This window comes from Heliangelus exortis, chromosome 1, assembly GCF_036169615.1.
Source record: "Heliangelus exortis chromosome 1, bHelExo1.hap1, whole genome shotgun sequence".
Lineage (NCBI taxonomy): Eukaryota > Metazoa > Chordata > Aves > Apodiformes > Trochilidae > Heliangelus > Heliangelus exortis.
The window spans coordinates 60,019,166-60,043,708 of record NC_092422.1 but is presented as its reverse complement, the minus strand read 5'-3'; the positions used below and the strand labels follow the sequence as shown (position 1 = coordinate 60,043,708).

The 24,543-nt window shown below is 35.5% G+C and overlaps 1 protein-coding gene across 2 annotated transcripts in view; it reads left to right on the top strand.

Annotated features, from left to right (window-relative positions):
• The window catches only part of CCDC138 (coiled-coil domain containing 138), a 38,642-nt gene extending 14,347 nt beyond the window's left edge, over nucleotides 1-24,295 (top strand). The window contains exons 11-15 of one of the 2 annotated variants that reach the window (XM_071744335.1): nucleotides 475-591; nucleotides 1,567-1,756; nucleotides 6,845-7,021; nucleotides 22,145-22,283; nucleotides 23,393-24,295. In XM_071744335.1, coding sequence (XP_071600436.1) covers nucleotides 475-591; nucleotides 1,567-1,756; nucleotides 6,845-7,021; nucleotides 22,145-22,283; nucleotides 23,393-23,564 — 795 coding nt within the window. In that variant the 3' untranslated portion in view covers nucleotides 23,565-24,295. The remainder of the gene's footprint in view (nucleotides 1-474; nucleotides 592-1,566; nucleotides 1,757-6,844; nucleotides 7,022-22,144; nucleotides 22,284-23,392) is intronic. The other variant, XM_071744344.1, reaches the window with a different exon arrangement.
• Nucleotides 24,296-24,543: the final 248 nt, after the last annotated feature.

Below are 24,543 nucleotides of genomic sequence, written 5' to 3'. Positions count from 1 at the left end.
TTAAGGAGATCAGTATGTCTGATTTAAAATATTTTTATTCCCATAGTAGATATTAAGGCTTCAATTTATTACTGATAAAAGGAGATACTATGCTATACTTTTAATATAATTACTGCATTATTCCTGTGGATACCAAGGTCTGGAAATCAGTCAGGTGTTCAGAAGGTCTTCTTTTACTGTTTTTCTTAATGATATTAAAGATTTTTAGCCATCGTTACTGCATTTACCAAGACTGAGCTCGTGTGATGTATCTCCACTTTTCTATGTAAACCTCTATAAAGTTTAAAATCTGTGTATTCATATAATTCTGTAACCCATCCTGGATCTGCCCAGTGAGTATTTGCATATGTAGTCCAGTAAACTCCAAGAGAATATTGGGAGGTTTATTTGGTTGGGTTTTTTATTTTTTCACTTAGTTACCTTATGGAGTAGTTCCATATCCTGCATGTAATTTTACTTTTTATATTTTTACAGCTTTTGCCTATAGTTGCAGAGCAACTCCAGTGGATGCCTTTTGTGAATCCTAAACTACACATGCCTGTGATTAAATTTATTTACTGGTCTATAAGGCAGCTAGACAATGATATCCAGGTATAAATAGTCTTCTTGCAGTGTATTTTTTTAAAAACTACCTTCCCATAAGATAGTAATGGATTTTGACTTTTAAATGTATATGGAAAGTTATTTTTTAATTTTGCATTATATCTTTAAGCATAGTTTTCTCTGTCAGTGTCTAAGCATCTCAAATTATATTTTTACATAAGTATTTATGAAACTCACTCCAAAGCAGTATTTGCCTTCAACATGAAATTTGTTGAAACTGGTGGAAATTTGTGACAAAGTCGCATATGAATGTTTTTTCTGTTTTCTGCTCGCTGTTTAAACACAAGACATTCCTTACTCCCTTTGACTAGTCTGCTGTAAGAAAATACTTAACAGTATAATAAAGAAGACAGTAGTAATAAATACTCAGTATAGTGCATAATTCTGTCAGTAGTGATATTGCTAAAGCAAGGGTAGAAAACTGTAAATATCTTGAGTTTAAATTCAAGATAATAGTAATTTTTTTTGTTTTAGTGCCAATAAGAACCTCAACTTTAAATTATCATATTGTGAAATATAATATTCATATTGTGAAAAACAGATATCATATTGTGAAATCTGGTTCTGAAGTACTATTTCTGTATGGTTTCTGATGAAAAGTCAGATCTTAGTTGTTCAGTGTTTGTGTTTAGACCTTGAATCTGTAAATGCTATTGCAGAATATAACTTCAGACATCCTTACAAAATAGGGTTGATTGAAACTGAGCTTATTCTAGAACCAGAGGCACCTTAAATAATGCCAGCATATCAGGGGCACTGACTAAGTAGTCTTGTTGTGAAGTATGTGTTGATGAGGCACAGTGATAATTTTCATCTGCTGTTGGAACATGGAGTAGTATCTTCTATGCAGATCAAACCATGATCAAACCATTTGCTACTTAATATTTAATTGCTAGGGAACCATATGTACATAGTACACTGGGTTTTAGTGTTTACACTGACTGTATGCATTGTTTGAAACAGCATGCAATGGTGACATCAACAATGAGGAGGCTTGGTGAAGATATTTTCAAAGGCATAGTAAGTAAGCAACATCCACGTAGTTCTGAACAGTCTACAGAGAGTAAATCAAAACCAGCAGGTTTCTTCAAGAGTACCTGTCTGCCTTTGAGGTTTCTGTCTACATTAATTGTGCTTAAAACAGTGACACAAGGTAAGTTCTGATTTTTAACTTTTTTTTAATTTTTATTATTTGTACTTGGACAGAAAACATTTCAGTGGTACTTCAGGGTCTCTTATGCTTTATTAGTGAAAAGTGTTTTTTGTCTGAGTTTTACTGCCTCATGAAGCAAAATATACTGGAAACACGTATGATCTTCTTATTGGTACTTTCATGATGGAATTTGTGTGTTCATTTTAATATGATGACTTCTTGTGAGACAAATCAAAATTTCTGAAGAATGAAAAAAGAGATGCTGGTAATTCTGTCAAATTGTCAATGCAGCAGTGGTTGGATTGCCAAGACCTTTACTGAATGGCATGACCTGTATAGAATGGCATGACTTGTTGCTCCTGAAAAACTGAAATAGATTTTGCACATTCTAGAATTTGACTGTCCTGTTTTAAGCTCGTAGGTTGTTTAGCTATGCCCTGAAAGGCTGATCAGCTGCAGTGTCAAGTGTTTCTTTTCTGACAGTTACAACTTTGCTGCATTTTTCTTTGTAGATCAATCTGGTGTTCATAGGAATTTCTGTTGTATCTGGAGTCACACAGAGAAAGCCAGTTCTCTAGTGGGTTATAATTTAGTTTGAATTGTGATACAATGTATGTCCTGAAATGGCTTTAAGTTTAGCATACAATTCATATAATAGCCCTGACCTGTATCCTTCTCCCTTTTTCTCCCACTGTCTGCCACTGCAAAGGGCTACTTAGAAAACAGTCAACACTGAAAAATGCTACACTATGAAACTGTTAGTTCTTAACATGATTTTTCATTCAGATTTCACTGTTAAACCAACCCACTTACAAAATGTTGTCTTTGAGTAAAAATGACAAGGTCAGATGAGAACATAACACAGCTCTGAAAATAGTGATTTCTGCTTCAGATCATGATAGTTTACTCCACTTCTGCAGTGGCATATCATCTCAGTGGGACTTCTTTGAAAACATACAATCTGAAAAGACCAAAACAATTTCTCTAAGTAATTGCAAAACCAGACTGTTTATTGTGAGCTTGTGAGTGTTCAGTATATTATGAAGGAGGCGTAAACTCTTTTTTTTCCTTATCCTTTTGACAGAGAGATTGGTGTATGCTTTTCTATCAGAACACAAAGAAAAACTTTCAACCAATCTAGTTTATAGAGATATTTTATAATTAATTTACAGACAAGTTCTGGTTATTTAAACAAATTCCTATGTATTTCTATATATATGACTTCTTTGAAAACTTCAGCAGTAGTGTATAATCTGAATTACATATTACTACATATATAATAATTACATATATACATTACAGTTCAAGTTACGGAAGGTTCTTAATATGTAAATCTGCAGATTTGATGAGTAATCCAAAAGAATGTCTTATTTTGATTCTATTGTTAGCTTTCTCTTTTGACTTAGTTTCTTTAATTCAACAATGGCTTCAGTGATTGCTATAAAGCCACTTTGTACACCTCTGTAAAATGAGTTCATCAACATAAAAGCAGCAGGGTTGATAGGTCCCCTCTGAATCCTAAATGCTGTGTAATTGCCACACTACCAAGTTGAGTTTCTGACTGTATAATGACTTTGCTTTTTGTGGATTTATTTTGTGGAGGGGAAAAAAACCAACAAACCAACAACAAAGAAAGAAAAACTAAAATACCCTCTTAAACAAATAGTCCAGACAGTCTTCAGTGGCTATTAGGGGATTATTGTGTCTGAAGCATCTACCTCGTTTTTCAGCTCATACTTCTGCCTTTTGTTAACCAAAGGCATTGGTCTCCCATAGCATTCTCCTGAAAAACAAATACAGTATTTCAGATGTTGGAGGTAACTATTTCTGTCAAGATATTTTGGTGAAGCCTGGCTCAGACAGCAGCACTCTGTGCTGGATTAGGAACTGCTGGAGGCCCCCAGAGAGTGGTGCTGAATGGTGCTGATCCAATTGGTGGCCGCTCACCAGTGGTGTCCCCCATGGATCAGTGCTGGGCCCAGTTCTGTTTAATATCTTCATTGATGATTTATATGAGGGGATTGAGTCCACAGTTAGAAGATTAGCAGAGGACACTAAGCTGGGGGGAGTGTGGATCAGCTGGAAGGCAGGAGGGCTCTGCAGAGGGACCTGGACAGACTGGAGAGTTGGGCTGATTCCAACGGGATGAGGTTCAACACGGCCAAGTGCCGGGTCCTGCACTTTGGCCACAACAACCCCATGGGGAGCTCCAGGCTGGGCACAGAGTGGCTGAGAGCAGCCAGACAGAGAGGGACCTGGGAGTCTGGATTGACAGGAAGCTGAACATGAGCCAGCAGTGTGCCCAGGTAGCCAAGAAGGCCAATGGCATCCTGGCCTGTATCAGGAACAGCGTGGCCAGCAGGTCCAGGGAAGGGATTCTGCCCCTGTACTCAGCCCTGGTGAGGCCACACCTCGAGTCCTGTGTCCAGTTCTGGGCCCCTCAGTTCAGGAAGGAGATTGAGGTCCTGGAGCAGGTCCAAAGGAGGGCAACTGGGCTGGTGAAGGGACTTGAACACAGATCCTATGAGGAGAGGCTGAGGGAGCTGGGGGTGTTCAGGCTGGAGAAGAGGAGGCTCAGGGGAGACCTCATCACTTTCTACAACTCCCTGAGAGGAGGGGATAGCCAGGGGGGGGTCAGTCTTTTCTCCCAGGCAAGACAAGAGGGCACGGTCTCAAGTTGTGCCAGGGGAGGTTTAGGTTGGATATTAGAAAGAAATTCTTTACAGAGAGGGTGCTCAGACATTGGAATGGGCTGCCCAGGGAAGTGGTGGATTCTCCATCCCCGGAGGTTTTTAAGAAGAGACTGGATGTGGCACTCAGTGCCATGGTCTGGTAACTGCAGCGGGAGTGGATCAAGGGTTGGGTTTGATGCTCTCAGAGGTCCTTTCCAACCCAGCCGATTCTTTGATTGTGTAGGGGGGCCTCACAGAGTGAGTGACTTTCTCCTTCTACTGAGTTTTTTTCTACTTCTTTGTTGTCAGAATCCTCCCACCTTTCACACTAGGAGAAATGTATAATAGTAACGTAAAGTAGAATTCTCTACTTAAAACCTACATATGATTTTATGTTGGCAAAGAAATTAAGGAAGCTGGGTGTTCTCTGCCTTGTGGGAGAGGGAACAAGTAAAGATTTCAAAATAGACACTGAGTTAATAAGAATTAGGTTGTGTCCAGACAGGGTGGAAAAAAACTGGAAAATACATCTCAAAGAACAGGGTAACTCACTCTTAACTGCCTTCAGTTATGAAGCCTTTTTCTCTCCAATGAAAACAGGGAACAAGAGATGTTACAAATCCTTTTTATGGAATTCAGGAAGAAAACACTAATTGTTATTTATATATATATATTAAGAGCAGGTGTAAGAGGTGGTGTAGTACCGTGGCGCTGCATAACTGAGGTTTTCTACAAGAACAAATTTTGCAAGGATAGCATAAAAATGAATGTATAAGCCTCTGGTGTTTCTTTGTGATGTTAACCACCTGTTTTTTCCCTTTTCAAGGATATTTTAAAAGCACAGGTCATTCTTTTGGCAAAAATTGGTTCACGGGGGTTATCTAATCTAACTTTAGAAATGGTCCTTCTTTGGGCTGAAGGGTTGGAATAGATTCCAGTCTAAATTATTCTTTGATTCTGTTTTTACTGTCTTTTTTCTCAGAATAGTATATATTTTTAAATGTCTTTACTAGTAATACACCCCTTCTGCTAGTAACAGGTGGGATCAGGATCAATAGGTTATTGAGATGATAATTTTCAAGGTAATCCTGAAAAACCATGCTAGAATGTCATAATTAGATGCCTGCTTTGGCATCTGAATGTTTTCAGTCGCTTGCATGAAATATATTATGAATTTTGAGCCATTTCTTAGGCAGCAGAAATACACATCACAAAATTGCTGCAGTCTCTTGCACCCTGCTTGACACTAATTAGGAATGTCAAAGATTTAACATCCACAGATAATGAACAATTTTCTTGTTCATGAAAGTCATCCTTCTGGGTTAAATGGTTAAGGAGATTAGTTTGTCTTTATGCTTAACTGACCTGTGCAGTATTTATATAGTGATCATTTACAGTAAACACAGGATTTAAACATGGTAGAAGACCACCCTGATATCATTGGTGAATAAATAGAGTATTTCAGATGTTGGAGGGAACTATTTCTGTCAAGGTATTTTGGTGAAGCCTGATAATTACTCTTAAACTGAGACTCACATTTCTAGTAATGTTTGATGAAAGCAACACAAAAAAGAGTTGCAGTGCAAAAAATAGTTACTGCAGAAATGCTAAACAGATGAACTCTGTCGGTTAGAATCAAACAGTTTAGCTTCTCATGGTTGCTTTTTACTGCTGGCTTCTATAACATGGAAAATATGATCTGTTTTAAAACATATGTCGAATATCACTATGCATGAATTTTAATCACTCTAGCCACATGGCACTAATGATGTAGTGATAAAGTAGCACGTTTGGTTTGAACATACAGCGTGTTTCCTTCAAAATGCCTGTATCCAGCAGATGGCACTGTAGTTAAACTTTTCTGGATAAATTGTTTCATTTCAGCTCTCCAGATGATCAATGCTATTCCAAGATAGTGAGACAGATCTGACATAAGGAAATTAAGAAAATTATATAGTTTCACGTAATCGACATTCTTTATTTGATTTAGTGCACACCACAATGGATGAGTGTATAAAATGTATGCACTGAAACTACAGCTTTTTATGGGAAGGAGTGTAAGTAGTTGCTCTCATGAAAGTAATTGCTCTTATTCAGACAAATCAGCCCTTGACTCTTTTTAATAGAGGTTTCCCAGATGTTGAAACCAACACTATCTCAAACCATGCAAGCTTGTAATATCTTTCCTCTCAAGCAAAATCTTGGAATAGCTTTATGTTTGTGTGGTTTTCTACAGCTTATGAATTGTAGTTTTTTTCCTCTATTCACAACAAATTATTAAGGAATAAAAACAGACCAAGGATGAATTAAATAAAAATAAAATTTAACATTTTCCAACATATAACTTTGAAGTATACATGTGCAACAGGAACTCAGATTGTAGAAGGTTTATCACCTGTGCTCTGATATCTTTCAGTGGATTACCTGGCTCAGGCATTTGATTCTCTTCGCATAGACTTGAAGACAGATGAAGGGAAGGCCTTATTTTTGGAATATCAAGGTGTGCCTGTCATATTAAGCCACTTAAAAGTGTCCAGCAGAGGTCTGCTTTCCAGTGCTCTTGATGGATTGCTTCAGATGACCATGGAATCTGGTAAATTTGGATAATTAAAAAAAAAAAAAAAAAAAGTATTATGAAAATGAGAAAGGTATGCATAAGTACAACATAAAAATAGCATGATTAGTCTGTATAAACTAATCTAATATTAGCATTTGTTTGTATTGTGTATATTCATTAGACGCATAAAGTGTACTTCTGAATTGTCTCTTACTGAGTTGTCTTTTATTTTCATTTTCAGCACCCATGTTTTATATTTTACCCCAGCTGCTTTCTTATTTATTAGTGTTAATTTTTGTTGCTATTTTTAGTTTGGCCTTTCAGCTTATGTCACTCTTCTACCATGCTGATGTTTTTCTGTGAAGTCAGGCTGTGCTAAGGAAACCATATCATAAAAATCTGCCAGCAGCTAGAGATAAAAAATAGGCCTTATTGAAATTCTTTCTCTAGTTTGAATGAACAGCTCATCTCCCATCATTTTTCACTTTCTAATAATTGGAAATGGCTTTTCTAGAAAAGATACTTACGTTTTGCTGAATTTTACTGTGCTGTGGCCCTGTAAAAGGGTTAATAATCTAATTTGTCACAGTGCTTTTCCAAGTTATACAGGCTAAGAATGAGTTGATAACCAATGGATGAACACAAAAGTAATGAAGCATTCCAGTGTTGAATAAACCTTCTAGCTATTTTTTTTAAAGATTAAAATCACTCACTGCCTTTTAGAACAGAAAAAGGGAAAGGGGCTGCTGCTATTTTTGAGATGTATATTGTTATTTTGAGAGTATTTTGTTACCATGCATTGTAGGGGTAAAAATAGAAAGCCTGTTTGATTTAGGATGGAACAGCATGGAGTTAAAAGACATTTCTTAGTGAGATGACTGGCAGATAGGTTTAACTAAAAATTTATTCTTCCCTGCAGACTCTTTCTGACCGTGTAGATAGTGCAGTCTTACACTGAAGTAGCCTTCCTAATAGTCAGAACTGTGGCTGGGAAAGTGACTGGAAAAGAGATAGTTGCATGCACAAAAAGAAACCTAAGTAAGCAGGGTGGGTGGTGTCTGGTATTACTTTGGGTACTGCCAGTAACAGTGCATCTTCTGTTACCTGGCAGTAGTCATTCTGATACCCTAAATGCCAGCAGTTTGAAGATTAATCGAGGTATGTTGTGAGAAACTTGACTTCTGCCTGGCTGCTTCTCAGGCAAGGTGTATATATGTGAAATCAGGGAAGGAGGAGTAATGTTTAATTGAACTGACATTTAATTGAGAACCTATTTCTCAGCAACTGCTTATAAAGCAGAGCCTTTCTCTTTGGAAGAATAAATTGTCAATACACAAGTCAAAGATATATTCTGCTCTTTTCTAGTATAAAGTGTTTTGTACTAGTGTTTTAGTAATATTGTTGGTGGGAAATTATATTTTTATTCTTTTGCAAGTTTCCCATTAAAAAGTCCTTAAAAGACAAACTAGAAGGCAGTAGTGGATATTCCAAGAGCTCTGTGTGTTTAGATTAAAACAGGAATTCAAACAAAATTTTAAAGATGTAATAATCTGCAGCATTAAATATGAAATCATAAGTAGCTGGCCTTGTGCTAAAATATGGATTCATGTTACCCGAAAGACAGCATATGACCAACAGGAGGCAAGGTTTAGGCTTTTATTTTTTCTTGTAAGATAAGAAATCCTAGGCATTCTTTCAACTTGCTGCAATAATTTTCTGGCTGCATAGGAGTATTCCAATATTTTTGCTCAAAATATTACCTTCAGAGCTTAAGTGATTAAAAATTAAGTTGAAAAAAAGCCAGTTCTTTATTTTTAAACATATATTATTTTCTATAACTTTAAAAATTAAGTTTTAATTTTTTGTGAATTATTTTTGCATACTCAGATTTTAGTTGTCCAGACTGAAAGATGTGAATCAGATATGAAGCATCTCATATGTTGCACTACTCCTTCCTCTAACTGCATGTACCTTCTTTTATAGTAAGCAATGAATGCTAATGATTTTGTGCAGTGCAGGCCTGTCTGAGGTTCTCATGGTTTCTCTTCCTTCTAAGAAATTATCCTCCTAGTTGTTCTAGAAATGAACCTTAGATTTTCCTCATATATTAAGGAAAATTACTTAGGCTGCATATGAAATACCTGCTGGTCTAACTGTGCTGTGACAAAAGTTCTAACAAGAGTCTACAGTACTGCTTAAGCCCATTGACTGCTTTGGTTTTGGAATGCACATTTTCAGATTTTAGATTAATATCGTTGCTTCTGGCTTCGTAGCATACCTGATACAACAGGTCCAGGATCCACTGACAGTGCTGATAAGGCATGCAGTTACTGACAATGTGATGTCAAATGCAACAGCTGAGGCACTGATATCATTTGGAAAAGATTAAAGCTATAAAAATCGCTTAAAATACATAGTTAAACAAAAAACAAACAAAAAAAAAGGTCGATAAATCAGGCTTTGTTTGGCAAGATCTACCTCTCTGTCATTCTCTAAATATGTGTTGACATTCCCTGTGTGTTTCTGTCAAGGTAAGGCTAGCTGTAATAAAATAGATTGTTTACAAAAGGACTCCCACAGAGAAGTGGGAAGAAGTAAAATCTATATGGTGAGAGGCAGCTGATAGCCAAAGTTTCTGTGTATCAGGCTGCATTGCATGTAATGTGCCCACACGTGGTTTTGGATGTTTGAGCACATCCATGCCCTTAAGACAGACTGAATGAAAATAATGATCAGGGTTGGAGTTCAAACCATTAAAAATAATTGATTTAAAGATCAGTACCCTTTCAGGTCAAAGGCTGCTCAGTTGGAATCTGGGACTCCTCTGTGTTTTCAGTGAGCTTGTCCATTCCAGTCTGAAGGAAGAAGCAGATGATGTTTTTTTGTACTACACAACTCAGCTGTGCGAGGCACAAAGGAAGAAGCATAGGTTACTAGACCAAGTGACCTCTACACAGCTTCTAGTGACAGGTTATTTGGGGAAACTGTGCTTGGAATCCCCAGGTCTAACAAGACCAAGAAAGTGTGAGCAGTGAATATTACAGATAGTTTTGGTGAATTTGTTCTCATGCATTACTTTTTCAGTCCATGTCCTTACGATAAGGTACTGTTGAAGCAACATCTGAATGTTCACATAGGTGGCAGAGAAGAAAAAATAACTTGAGTAATCAGAGATTAGGTGTTTCATTCCTTCTCCAAAGACAGAAGGAAAGTATCAACTTATATTGACTCTGTTTGCTTCAAAAGGTTTATCCATTTGCTTTCTTGATGGTAAAACCATTTGTCATCATTTCCCCATTAGAGCCACCAGATGGGCTTTCAACCTTCAAGGTGCTCCTTTTGTTTCATCTCTTCATATTACTTTAGATTCCAGGCTGGAACATTGTGCCTTAACAGCACCAGAATTCTGTGAATAAATTATTAAGAATTTTGGTGCCCTTGGGAAGCTTATTTTTGAATGTTTCTTGAAACTTGAATGCATCATCCTAGCATACAAAGATCCAGAATTTACATTGTAGTATACAATACATTCATATTATTTCTTGGAAGAATTCAAGTATTTATCAAATCAGGATGCCAAAATGCATATGTGTCACCAGACTATACTATGTTTTAGGTATGAGAACTTGGACAGTATTTCAGCTGCATAGGCATTTCCTAGATAGTGAGTTTGTATAATTATGAAGTATGATGCCAGCCAAAAATAATCTCACCATTTTGTCCCCCTCATTAACAGCTTTGGAACAATAACAGTATGTCACAGATACAGAATATATATATATTTATATATGTATGCCAATCTTGTTTGCCTCACCTCTTTTATAAAAATGCTAAAGCCAAGGAGGAGGGCAAAATGTTATATTGATTACTGTTCTTGTAATGTACAAAACCAACAAAAATACAGTTGGAACAAAGGCTGACTTTTAAATGGCAGAGGTGAAAAAAGTTGATGTTAGTTTTAACTAACTCCTTGGGGCTTAAGTGTGAGGGGAGCTGCTAGAGATGTTATGCAGTAATTTCAGAGTTTGATTTTCAATTTGCTTTCATGCTGTAATAGGGTATTTTTTTCTTGTCTCCCAGCACTCTAGCTGATTCTGTTCACTGCTTTTACAGTTACTACATTTGAGGAAAGAAACTTTGCAACTGCATAAAGTCTTACCTAACCATTTGTTTTCTTTTAGCAAATACTTGCTTCTTTTAGCCTACACTAGAAACTTGATGAATAGCTAAAATTAAGTGTAAGTAATTGTTAGGGTAGACAATATAATTTTACATCATTTATGTGTTATTTGATGTTGTTTGCATATGGGAAAGATTCTTTTCCTTCAGATGAGCTCAGTGGCCTAAGTTGAAATCCAGTTGGTTTAGTCTGCTATCTTCAGTGGAAATAGTAGGTTGCTTGCTTCTAGATCCTACAGTTGGGACCAAAGTTAACAGCTTGTTATGAACCTGACAGTATAAAATTACCTTAACAAGGATATTTTACTCCTTTTCTCTTATTACATTCTAAAATTTTTTGCCTATAAATGTCTGGAATGTTGTTTAAATTGTTACATTTCTATCTGTTCAGTTGTCTATTTTAAATTTACTTTCCAGTAGCTGATACATGTAAGCACAGCACTGAAAAAGAGGTTTAGCTACATTTTCACTGTAGCTATCTCCTCAGTGCTGGTTTTGTTTCATGGTCAGATAGGATGAGTGCCATATCATTTTTGTCCTTCTTAGTCGCTTATTTACCTCTGCATAACCATTATCATGATTTCAATCCATGTTTGTTTTCTGGAAGATACCCATCTTTCCTTTGCTGCAAAGATTAATTGATAAAAACAAAATAAAGGGAGCAACTCCTGTAGGCTTTTTTTGATGGTAGTAGTATTTTGCTTGAATCTGGGGCTTCAAAGGAGTACTATAAAATTTAACTTGATCCTCCTTTTGGTCTTTGAAATTAATGAGTGGTCTATAAAGACATCTTTCTCACTTCCTATTGAGTAATAGGGGAAGAGATATATTCCTGCTGATTTGACAGCAAAGAAAGATTTCAGTACCAAAGCTTTTGAAGGTTTCCTTACCTTAGTTAAGGGAAGCAGGATACCAAGCCATGGTGTGCAGTTTTTAGTCCCATCTGTAAGCTGTGAACCTGCCTGAAGATACAGTTAAGAACAAAAACTTCTCTGGTAGTATTTGTCACAGAAAGTAGATTTAGTATCTTGATAAACTCTAAATGGGCTGAGTAATACATTTCCACAAATGCAATCTGACTGCCTTTGAAATTTTAGAAGCAAAATGTATTAACTGCTAAATACTGGTATGGTTCAGGTTAGTCAAAATGGCTTATAATTTATCTGTTGCTTAACAAAACTTTTACCATTTCCCATTTAAATTGCTATTAAAATTAATGTTTACTACTTGAAGAAACAGTTTAATTTAATAATCCAGTTTGCTACAGTATGACACCAGTGGTTTCCAGGGCATCTTTCTATCCTAGGGTTCTCTCTGTATGACTACAAATTTCTTTTCTTAGCAGATCTTTTTTCTAGGATAGCAGTTGAAACACACTGTTCCAGAGAACTGATGCCAGACCTGAATTTTTTTCTGGAAACAATCCAGGAATCAGTAGCATGACGTCAGCAAGAAAATTTGTGGGTTTTGAAGAATATTGCATCATTAGTATTAAACCACCTTGTAGCTGAATACTTGCTGTATACAATCCTCTTGAGTACTGTTGTTCCTGTCTTCTCGCTTCTCATGCAACTTACTGGGTTTTTTTTTTTATTTGTGAATCAGTGAGAAGGGTTCCAAAGGACGTAGTGAGTTTACAGTCACCTATCAAAACTACTATTGTTGAACTGCAGTCTTGATTCATGCTTGATTTGAGATTTGCTGTTAGCAGAGAGGTGCCTGTCTCAGTTGCACCCTTTGTGCTTTTACATAAAGACACAACACATTTTAAATTCATCCTGCAGTGACAGCTGAGTTCTGTCACATAGATTACTAGGTTCCCATTCCCCAAGCTTATGTTCATTCAAGGAAATCAAAATGTTATTTCTCATTATACATTACAAAGCACTGGGCTTTGCTTCAAAGGAAGCTTACCTTTACTTTATCTTCAAGCTTTCTTCTGTTTTTTAGGGAGAATACTCTGCCTTAGTGCCTGCTTATTCATAAATTGAGGTGAGTGCATATTGGAAAAAAAACAATTCTGAATTGTGCTGTCATGCATACTGTAAGTTAAGGCACATTCTGGTAGGGTTAAGTGTGATTTCTTAACCATATTAATATAACTGAAGATATTTAGTAACTGTAAAAGTGAACCTTTTTTTTTTTTTTTTTTTTAAGAAAACAAGTCCATGTCCATATTTATTCAATTGGTAGAGAAGTTAATCAAGCCAGTGGAGATGCAAAGATTCAGTTTCCAAGTAAATAATCACAACTTCTTTTAACGGAGAGAATCTTTTTGTGTGAACTGCCTATACATAAACTCCATGTCTTCCTTCAATTTGGAATGCTTCCAGAACTAATGCTGGGTATTATGCAGTCCACACTGTTGTATGGGTGCTTTTAAAAAGTCACTGGTCAGAATCTGTCAAGGAGACCCAAACCCACTCTTTTATGTTTTTTCTTGCTCAGCATTTTGAGACTTTAAAAACTACAAACAGAGAAGGTAGAGAAAAATGCCTATATGGTTAAATAGGTTGAAACATAATAACAGCATATTAACTTTACTGGTAAATGATTGTCGGGTTGAAACTTTTCAAATAAGCTTATTCTGCACTACTAAAAGGATGAAAATGTCATGTTTGTGAGCACCATGCTAAGGTGGGATTTCCACTCATCTGTGTGAAAGGCCTCTGTGAAATTATTCTGAGGAACTGTTTGAAGCTATAGCGAAGGGAATAATTTACAGCTTATGTGGGATAAACATTGAAATGCAAACCGTTTAAAAGGAAGTCCTTCTATTGTTCTGTCTTACCTTTGTAATTTTTTATTAATTCTTTTGAAAGCAGTGAATAAATATGTTGGGTTAATAGTATTTGTAGTTTAATATTTTAGCCACAGATAAGTATCTCTTACTACATTGAATGCAGACTGTGGTAATGTTAGGACCAACCTGCCTACTTACTGAAAGTAGGTAAGTACACCAAAAGTTTGCACATATTTTCATTCATCAGATGCAGGCTTAGTTTCAGTACTTTAATTTTGATGAAATATGTGTTTGTAGGTTTTAAAAATGAATGCAGTAAATAGAATAATGTAATTTGATTTCTACTGAAGAAATAGAAGCCTTCTCTCAAATAAGAGAAAAACTGTTTTGTCATTGTCTTCTTCTTGTACCAGTTATAAAATGCTGTCTCATCCACTCTGAAGTAAGAAACAAAAAGGAGCATTAAATATAAACTTATGCAGAGCCAAGTAGTCACTTTGTAAGTAAAGCTTCACTGTTGATTCACGGGAATACTGTACTTCATAAGCAGTATACCATCTCGAAGATAGAGGTGAATGCTAACTTTTTAAAAAGTATTTGTGGTAAAAAAAGAGTTGTTTCTATCAGTACTTGGATATACATATGCCTTGTCAAATCAATTTAATTTATTAAATCTTCAGATCAATAAAGTTTATGCAAGTAGGATCTTGTTTGCTCATGTTTACTAAACTTGAATTTTTAGTAATCAGTTTACATTTTTGTAGCTTTTCATAAAATGGTTTAATTTGAAACAACTGAAGAATGATTTAAATAGAAAAATATTTTAATATGCTTTTTATGGTGTTTGACTAGCAAAACTACTGTACTTCTTAGCTGACTTTTCTCTGTAACTTTCATGGTGAACTTACAGCAGTGTCATAACTGAAAATAATTATTTTTTTTTAAGTATATGGTACAGTTTATGCAGTTTGAGTAACATTTATGCATTGTCAGAGTTCAGACTTTACTCACCCCCATGTTGCAATCTGATGTTACAGGATTACAGGTCATGCCAGGGTTAGATTTAATTATGTAAAGCCTTTCTTATTTGAGTTTGTGATTGTGTGAAATACTGTGGGTAGTTCTGAGCTGGTTATTACAGGAGTGGAGATAGGGGAGCAGGAAAAACAAGGCAGGTGAATTCTGACAGAAAAAGTGTTGGAACAAAGCTCCTTTAGGTGTCCTCTGTAAAAGAGGGCTGTGATTCCTTCAGTGATTCTGGTAGTTCATTAGGCTTTTTCTGGTTTCTTGAACAAAGTAGTAGTGCATAGCTTTAATTTACAAGGCTATCTAGTTTATTTTTTAAATGGTGTTTTTCTCTCCCAGGCCTCATTAGAATATGTCTTTAATGGCTAGATCATATTGGTTGCTTATAGACATACTGAGTTCAATTAGCACACCAAATGTTTTCATCCTCTCATGTCTCTAATCAGTGATTTTTCCAGCAACAATGTTTGTTGTTTCTTAGCATATTGTCTTTACACTTCTGTTATTCTAGCAAGTAAGGTAATTCTGGTTTTCATGCATTTTATACCTATTGCCTTCTAAATGGGCAGTTCCAGCATGGAAATTCATTAGACTACTTCTGTTTTCATGCCACAGTAATTGATTAATATACTGAATAAGCACAATTTTAATAATCAATATTTACAACTAAAATTTGCTTTTCAAGGCAAAACAATTGTCTTTCCATTTTGCCAATTTCTTACACTGTACATTGTCCAGTCTTCATACTAACCTCCATCTTCTCCAGTACAGTATCACCAGTATGTGTGGTGTATCCAGTTCCAAACCATACCAGTGGAGTATCTCCAATACAGTATAGTTGCTTTATCAAATGGTACTGAAATCTAGCAAGGTTATAACTGCTGCAGCATTTGACAGGAGTATATTAAGTACTTTGATGCAACATAGCTATAGTTTCTGTACACATAAATAAACCAATAATACACTGTTTCTTTATTTGTCTTCTTTAGTTCCTGAAAATATCTTTAGAGCCTTACTGAAGGACTCTAAAGGGCTCATGTACTCAGGTTGCATCTTTTTTTGGTCCATATCTAACATACGTGTGTTTCATTGGCTGTTCTCACAAAGTGCTGCTTCTTGACTTGTTAGCAACGATTGTTCAACTACTCTTGTCATAAACCTGAGGCAACGTTTCTTTCAGAATGCTGAAGTCTGTTCTGGTGTCTCTGACTAAAGCACTTTTCTGGAATTACTGGTTTTGGAGCTGTCTTAGGTCTTTTTTATCAAGATAGCACTTTCTGCTAAAAACCAGTGTATTAGACAAAGTGTGTACCCAAAAGACTAAAATGCCGTTAACTTCTATCTCATCTTTCTTCTGCTGACCACAGGTGACCTCACGACCATTTTTCTGTTCTGTTTTTACTTAAATGGCTGTGAGAACTTCTTTTTTTTTCCTTTAACACGGTCTGACTTAACCTGGCTTTTCATAGTATCCCTTTTATTAATGTTTCTGACCTATAGGTCAGAAGCCAAGCTTTCTTTTCTGATCTTTTTGTTGTTTTCATAGGCTTCTTTTTGTTCCAAACATCTGTTGTGACATAAATGTTCCTGCTCATTTTTAACTTTTCCTATTACAATTTTTTGTGGGCATAACCCCCAGTTTCCATTTGAGAATCACAGTGGTTTCCCTGTGTTCTGTCTCATTCCTGTATGGAACCTGCCGGGTCCTGCTGGGTCCTGCACTTTGGCCACAACAACCCCATGAAGCGCTATAGGCTGGGCACAGAGTGGTTGGAGAGCAGCCAGACAGAAAGGGACCTGGGAGTCTGGATTGACAAGAAGCTGAACATGAGCCAACAGTGTGCCCAGGTGGCCAAGAAGGCCAATGGCATCCTGGCCTGTATCAGGAACAGTGTGACCAGCAGGTCCAGGGAAGGGATTCTGCCCCTGTACTCAGCGCTGGTGAGGCCACACCTCGAGTCCTGTGTCCAGTTCTGGGCCCCTCAGTTCAGGAAGGAGATTGAGGTCCTGGAGCAGGTCCAAAGGAGGGCAACCAGGCTGGTGAAGGGACTCGAGCACAGATCCTATGAGGAGAGGCTGAGGGAGCTGGGGCTGTGCAGCCTGGAGAAGAGGAGGCTCAGAGGAGACCTCATCACTCTCTACAACTCCCTGAAAGGAGGGGGTAGCCAGGTGGGGGTTGGTCTCTTTTCCCAGGCAACTCTCAGCAAGACAAGAGGGCACGGTCTCAAGTTGTGCCAGGGGAGGTTTAGGTTGGACATTAGAAAGAATTTCTTTACAGAGAGGGTGATCAGACATTGGAATGGGCTGCCCAGGGAAGTGGTGGACTCTCCATCCCTGGAGATATTTAAAAAGAGACTGGATGTGGCACTCAGTGCCATGGTCTGGTAACTGCAGCGGGAGTGGATCAAGGGTTGGACTTGATGATCTCTGAGGTCCCTTCCAACCCAGCCAATTCTATGATTCTATGATAACAGCTCTGGCTATTGGTTACAGAAGAAAAGGTTAAATTCAGTTAATTGTTCAAATCTTAGAGGTAACTATTGTAGAAAGCTGGTTACTAGCAACATGTAAGTGATTTTACTCTTTAAAGTGGTTCTGCTGTGGTGCATAGTTAGTTAACTTTTGCATTAGTTAACTTTTCCACACTAGCAGGCAGCATCACTCACTTGAGTCTGTTGTGCTTTTTTCATTTTCCTGGCAGATGCTCTAGCAATTACAAATGAGGAAAAACCACAATCATTTATTTGTTAAGACATGGACTTAAAGTTGGCATTCCTGATGGTCTTCATTTTCTGAGGTGGCATAGCTTTAGGTATAACACAGAACATTCCAGATAAATATAACTGGTGAGGATTTATGCTGTGAGTGAGTGATTACTTTGACAGTGAATTTCAGATGAATTCTGTCAACAGTGATACATTGTTCCTTGTTCATAGCAGTCTGCCTATCAAGTTAAGCTAATGCAAGTACAACATGTTTCAATTTTTAAGAATACCAGCAGAGGCTTTTGCAGATTATTTTAAATTGTGACAAAGTTCCATCAGTATGGTTTCCAGTTTATTTTTTCTGAAATAGTTAATAAAACCAAAATCCCTGCAAATCTAAACCACCAAAATAATTCAGAATGTGAAGTTTGAAGTATTTTAGTTAATCAGCTAGACATTCATTTAAATTATATGCTTCTTCTGTATGTTTTCTGATTACTTGGAATATATTCTGCAAAAGCTTATCTGAAGTGAATATGTATGCAGTGTACAAACAGTCCATTTAAATGTTTAAATGTGTGCCTTTTTAAGTTTGCTTTCACATAGCTGAACTTTCTGAAACTTGGGAAATTATTTTTATTTTGGATCTTTTTTATAGTGAAAATCCTTCTGTCTTAAAAGTAATACGTATCTTTTATGTTCGTCTGTAAACTTCACAGTTTATATACATTATTACAGCATATATATGTGTGTGTGTAAACGTGTGTGTGTATATATATATTTTGAATTAAATATTTTAAAAATATTTTTATGTTTTAAAAATATTTTTATATTTTAAATATTTTTAAGTAACCAGTTAAGAGCAAGGCAGCAAAGAAATCTCCAAGTCAGCTGACTATGGTATTCATTTACCCCTGAAGAAAAGGAATATAAACTATTTTCTGGCTATTTAAGGATATTTGTAGGAATAAATTGTAGGATCACCTTCTTAATCCTAGAAGTTTTATTACCTTCAGATCCCTCATGAATCAAGAGTTCAGCTGAGTCAGAAGTCATGTTAAATTAGAGGTTTCTAGAATTACTTGTTTTAACAGGCAATAGAAAGAAGAAAAGCCTTTCTTCTGAATTTACTTCTTGAACGTCAGTGTTCTCACATATTTCTTTACACTTTTCTCTTTTTACCTTTCTGCTAAACATCTTTTGTAAGTAATAGATACCAGTAGTGCCAAGCAGATTGATAGGACCATTTCTGGTTCTGGGGGAATAGGCAGTCATTTGTAGGAACTCCAGGAAGCTAGGAAAAAAATTGTAATGTAATTTATAGTCCGAGGTTTTTCTTGCTTTAGAGGAGGATATCACTTGTTGATATATGTATAGAAATTTTACCTCAAACTTTGACTGAAATGTTTTGACACAAAGTACTCTTCAAGATAGTAGGATTGTGTGTGTTGCTTATTTGCTGTTTCTGTTTGCCCTTGTCAGCTCTTCCCATGGATTTTAACAAGTTAGATTCAATAGGGCATGATACCATCATCCTAGAAGTGAATTCTGAGCTAATTATTTTCCCAGGTTCAATATAGTGTTGTATGTATTTAATAACTTCAGAGTCCTGTCACAGAGAGCAATGGCCCAGTCTTGAGCATGTCAGTCATATATCACTAAATTTAGCACTCACTGTGAACCCCTCTAAAGATTTTCTGCTTGCTGTAATTGACAGCCTTGATTTTTCATGTCAAAATTTCTGAAAAAAATAATACTTTATGCAGCAAAAGTAATGTTAAAAGAAATATTAAAAAGTATGCCCTCCATAACTATATCCTGGGAACAGTGTTTGTACATGCCAAAAGCAGAATGCAGTCAATTTTCATTTCTGTTGGATTCTTGACAAATTTGGTCAGTTCTGTTATGAATTGAGTTGTACATTGGAATAATCCCCCATTACCAAGTTAAAGTTTCTTTAAGGAATATATGGGATATATTATTTTTTAAAATTAAATCAGCATTCTACTGGTCCGTTGTAATATTTAGTAAAAAACATTTTCAGGTGAATTCAAATATATATGGCAAATGGTTTCTTTATGTATATTTGTTTTATCTAAGTATGTATTTGTTCACACATATAAAATGTAATTCTTCATCGTGAACCTTATTTTCTGACTTAAAGAGCCTGTGCCCTTTTCTTTGTTCATTTTAGGAATTCTCCTGTAACTTTCAATCTTCAGTTCATTTTTTTTAATGTGTTGCTCATAGAAACACAGTCATGGTTCATTACTCCAGTATTCTTGATGGTTTTCTTGTGTTAAAAGATGTCAGTGGTACTTAATACATTACTTCAGTCAGAGTATTTTCACAGAATCACGGATTTATTCTGATTGGAAAAGACCTTTAAGATCAACAAGTCCAGACCATTAACCTAACTCCACCAAGTCCAGTACTAAACCATGTTCCTGAGCACCACATGTGATGTGCATGTCTTTAAAGACCTCCAGGGATGGTGATGCAGCAACCTCCATGCATAGCCTAAAAACCAGAACATTTATCTTCAATTGAAGATCATAAGCTAACATAAAATGAAAAATAGTAACTTTACTGACAGAGAAGAAAATTATGTATTTTCATGTAGAATTTTTTTCGGTATATTTTTTACTGGCTACTTTGTTACTTTCAGAATTTTGAAACTGCAAATTTTAACTGGAAATATTAATAAAACTGAGAGGAGAGTATTTATAAAACCATACGTGGATTAAACATGGTAGGAAGAAGGCAAGAAACATGCAAGTAGAAGGAAACAGAAAAATAAATTAGTTCATAACCATATAATAGGTATCTCTTGCAATAATTATTGTTTTGTGTTGGTTTGAGTAAAGAACAGAGGATACTTGAACTGTGCAGACTTCAAAGCATCTGCCTGCCTTTTTCAGACTTCATAGTACATCAGTTGTCATCTTGTTTTTTACTGCTGCAAGGTTGGTCCCTTGCTACCATCTCTGTAGTTTCCATCCACACATTCTGTTATGTGTTTTGTGGATTCTGCTCTTGAATCCAAACTTTAAAGCTGGGAACCTTTTACGTTAAGGAAATATTACATGTATCAACTTCTCTGATTGTGCTAAAGGGATTTGCTGTTTCTTGGACTCTTTTTATCATGTAAACCAGCAAAGGCTCACAAATTTCATTGATGTCACTGTAGAATATAATACATAAGGTGTACTCATCATCATGGGGGTGGTACTGGGTCATTTTTTTTGGTGTAGCCAGCATGACATGCCATTGTTTTGCAAAAAAGATCTTTCTAACAGTAAGGTCTAGAAACTACTGGATTCTTATTGAATATTCAATATAATTGCCCAACTCTGAGAAAAGTATTTCATGTCTCAGGCTGACTTTAATTGCCAAGTTGATTTATTTTTTAAAGTCCTATTCCAAGCAGTTTTCTGATTTTGTATCAGTAAGCCTCCCAAAATAAATTAAAACCTTGAATTCATTCCAAGTCTACTTGTTATACTTAATAAGTATGTCCTTGGGAAGCAAAGGGAAAATTTGGACCAAGTTACATCCAGTCCTCTTTGAACTGATAAAAGCATCTTAACATCCTACTTGTAAATTACAGTATTCAGCATATGTGCAAAGATTTTTTTTTTTTTTAATGTTTGTGTTTACTGGTTTATATTGTAAATTGCATATTGCAATTTCTTATGAAGGGTGACACAAAAAATATTTTTACCATTATGTGAACATGCAAGTAGTTTCCTCACATCGGAATTCTTCTAATGCAAAGGCTTTATTCTATATGAAAGGCTTCTCTTTTAAAAAATCAATTATTACTTATTTTCTTCATGGTTTTGGTAGAAATTATTCTGTAATATCAGAATCAAGAATGAAATAATGCAGGAACAGATTTAACCTTATTCTGTAGTATCTGGATTTTGGGGAACAGGACAGAGGGGAATGTTATATAATAAGACTTAATAATTCATCTACTGTTTTAGAGGAGTTTTGTTGGTATTTAAAGTGTTCTTATCCAGCGCTCACTTTTACCTCTCAATTGTTATTTTGCATGTCTTGAAACAGAGTACAGCAGCTGTCCATGTGATTTGCAGTTAAAAATATTTCCCTGTGAGTTTTTTTGCACAGCTTAACATTCTCCCCACATTATTGAAAGGAAAGAACCATGATAAATGAGTACCAAGTAAAGATAAATTCAAAACAAGGTTTTTTTTATTTGAGCTTAATATTTCTCTGTTTCCTGATTTCCTTTGCTCTCGAGGGAATAGACCTTGTTTTAATACAGGGGTTGGTAGTATCAGAAGTCTTAAGAACTTGGATTTTTTTCAGTTCATTGGTTTTACCTCAGTTTTGCATCACATGCCCAGCATGAAGTGGATTATTTTACTATTCTGTTACACAACATGAGACATTTAAAGCCCTATAAAAGTATAAACTGCTCTTTTACTTTTTCCTGCATCAAGCTCTGTGATATATTTTTAAAATTATTTTCTTTTACAGGTTACTTGCAGCCTTTTCTGGAAGCCTGCAGTAATGAATCTTTCTTCCGTACTTGCTCGGTATTACTTCGAAGTTCTAAGCTGGATATTCAGATTTTGGAAAAACTCTGTGTTATACTGCAAAAACTCTCCAGAATAAAGTAATCTTTTGTTACTGTTATTCTGTTATTACTAGATCAGCAAAGGGATCATAAAGGGACCTTTATCTTTCTCCTTTTTGAAAAACTCATCTGTTTTGCTGTTCACCATAGACAATAAATGCTGAAATTTCTCTGTTAGCAGTTAAGTTTAAACTGGTTTATGTCACAGATCTGTAGGGCAAAACTCTCAATTTGCTTGTAAATCAGTCTTGTTAATTTACAGAATGCAAACTAAAAAAACCTAGCCTAAATAAAGAACTAGCCTAAAGAGAAAATATTCCATATGTATGTAGTTGACAAGCACACTTATAAAAGAAACCTTTTCTGTCCTCCAACATTCGTTTTTATTCAGGTACTTGGCAGTAATATCTGCTGAAAATTTAGCCTCATCTCAGACTTGTATTCAAGTTTCATCAGCTTTCATTTCCTTCAAAAACTAAATTTAAAGTGTTGAGAATTTGGGAATGTTAATCTTTATAAAATTTGTTCCCATGTTATTTATTGTAACCAAGGTCTTAATCATATCACTAGTAATGCGCTGCTGAGCTCGGTTGGTGCTTTGCTTATTAGGATTGTTTCATCTGTGAAAGCAGGTATCTACACTGAGCCATTTTTTACATTAATAAGTTGTTTACAAAACTGATGTTTTGATGTGACTTTATTAGGAACAAAATCAAACTCTAGGGAAAAAAACATTTTCCTGAAAAATAATCTAATATAAATAATAACTTAGATTGAAAATACACTAGAAGTAAAATTTGCTCAGAAATCCTAATTTTTTAACTTCTTTAATTTATTGATTCTGGAATCATATTTCACATTAGTGAGACCCTGTTATAGCCTTTTTTTGACCTTTCATTATGCTACATGTAAATACAACTTACTCAAATGAAATAATATTTTGGGGGGATTTTTTCCAAGATTTTTCTCACCATGCATTGATAGCCTTCTGCTTAGAGACATTATATGCAATGTGGAAGAATTACATGAAAATCCCAACATAATGCACACATTTCTTCATTTAAAGTAATTTTCTGTAGAAACTTAATCGTTTCGATGAGATTTCTCAGTTTTCAATTGACAAATATTTTATGTAAAATCTTTTGCAGAAGCAATAAGAAGATGTTTGAACTGTTCACTCTTCACCATATGATCCAAGAACTGCATAGGACTGCAAATCCAGAGCACGCTTTCCTCTGTATAAACCTCAATTCAATTCTGATGAATTTGGGATTGTCAAGAAGGAACTCTCTTATCTCCAGTCCAGGCACAAGTTACTAGCACTGTCTTTCAATCTAATTATTGTTCTGTATTATTTACACCAACTGCCTGTGTTACTTGAAATTTGGACTTTTTACTGGTTTCTTTCTTAAGCAAAGCCTGAGTACTGTATAAGTTACTCTGCATCATGTGGAAGCTCATTGATATTTCCCTCATTCATAAAAAGCAAAATGAAAAGTTCTATAATATGCTAAATGGCTTTCTTCGGTGCTTCTCAAAGAAGTGAAGTAACACTGCTTTTCTGAACAACTCATGCAATCTAAGGAACTGGATCCCTTGAGTAAGCAGGTCAGAAATATCAACCTTTCCATACAGGTATGAATCTTAGTTACCTTTGACTCTGCTTTTATTAATTCTTTTCTTTTAGAGTTGATAAGTAAAAGGCAGGTATCTTACCCAATTCTCTTTTGAAATAATTACAGTTTTAATTATTAAAACCAGGTTTTGATTTAACATAACTAAATGTGTTGAATGAGAAATTTTGTTGCTGTTTTGATTGCAGAATGTCTTAGTGTTTGTTTGAATTTTTCCTTTATTTATGTGACATTTAGTATTTTATCCTCCTTTTTATGTCCAGTGTAACTTCAGAATGTAGTATCTCTGAAAATGTAAAAAACCCATTTCTTAAAGTGCCTGATAGTAGTAATCCCAAATGTAAAATTATTATAATTTATTGTTTCTTCTATATTTTATATTAATTTGCAATAAAGTTGTCATATTATCTCTTAGTACCCCATTTCTTTTCTGAGTGTGATGAATGTATTTTTTGTCTGCCGCAGTTCAGAGTTCTTACAGATAGAAAATAGGGTACTTTTTAAAAATTCATCTTAGTCTTCCATTTCTGATTTGTACTGTAACTACTGAAACTCTCTAATTGTAAAATTGAAACTGCATTTATAATTTAAAGATCATTAGTCTTTGACTAACACTGGCAGTCAGTATAAAACTACAGAGAGGTTTACTACTCATTTTCATACTT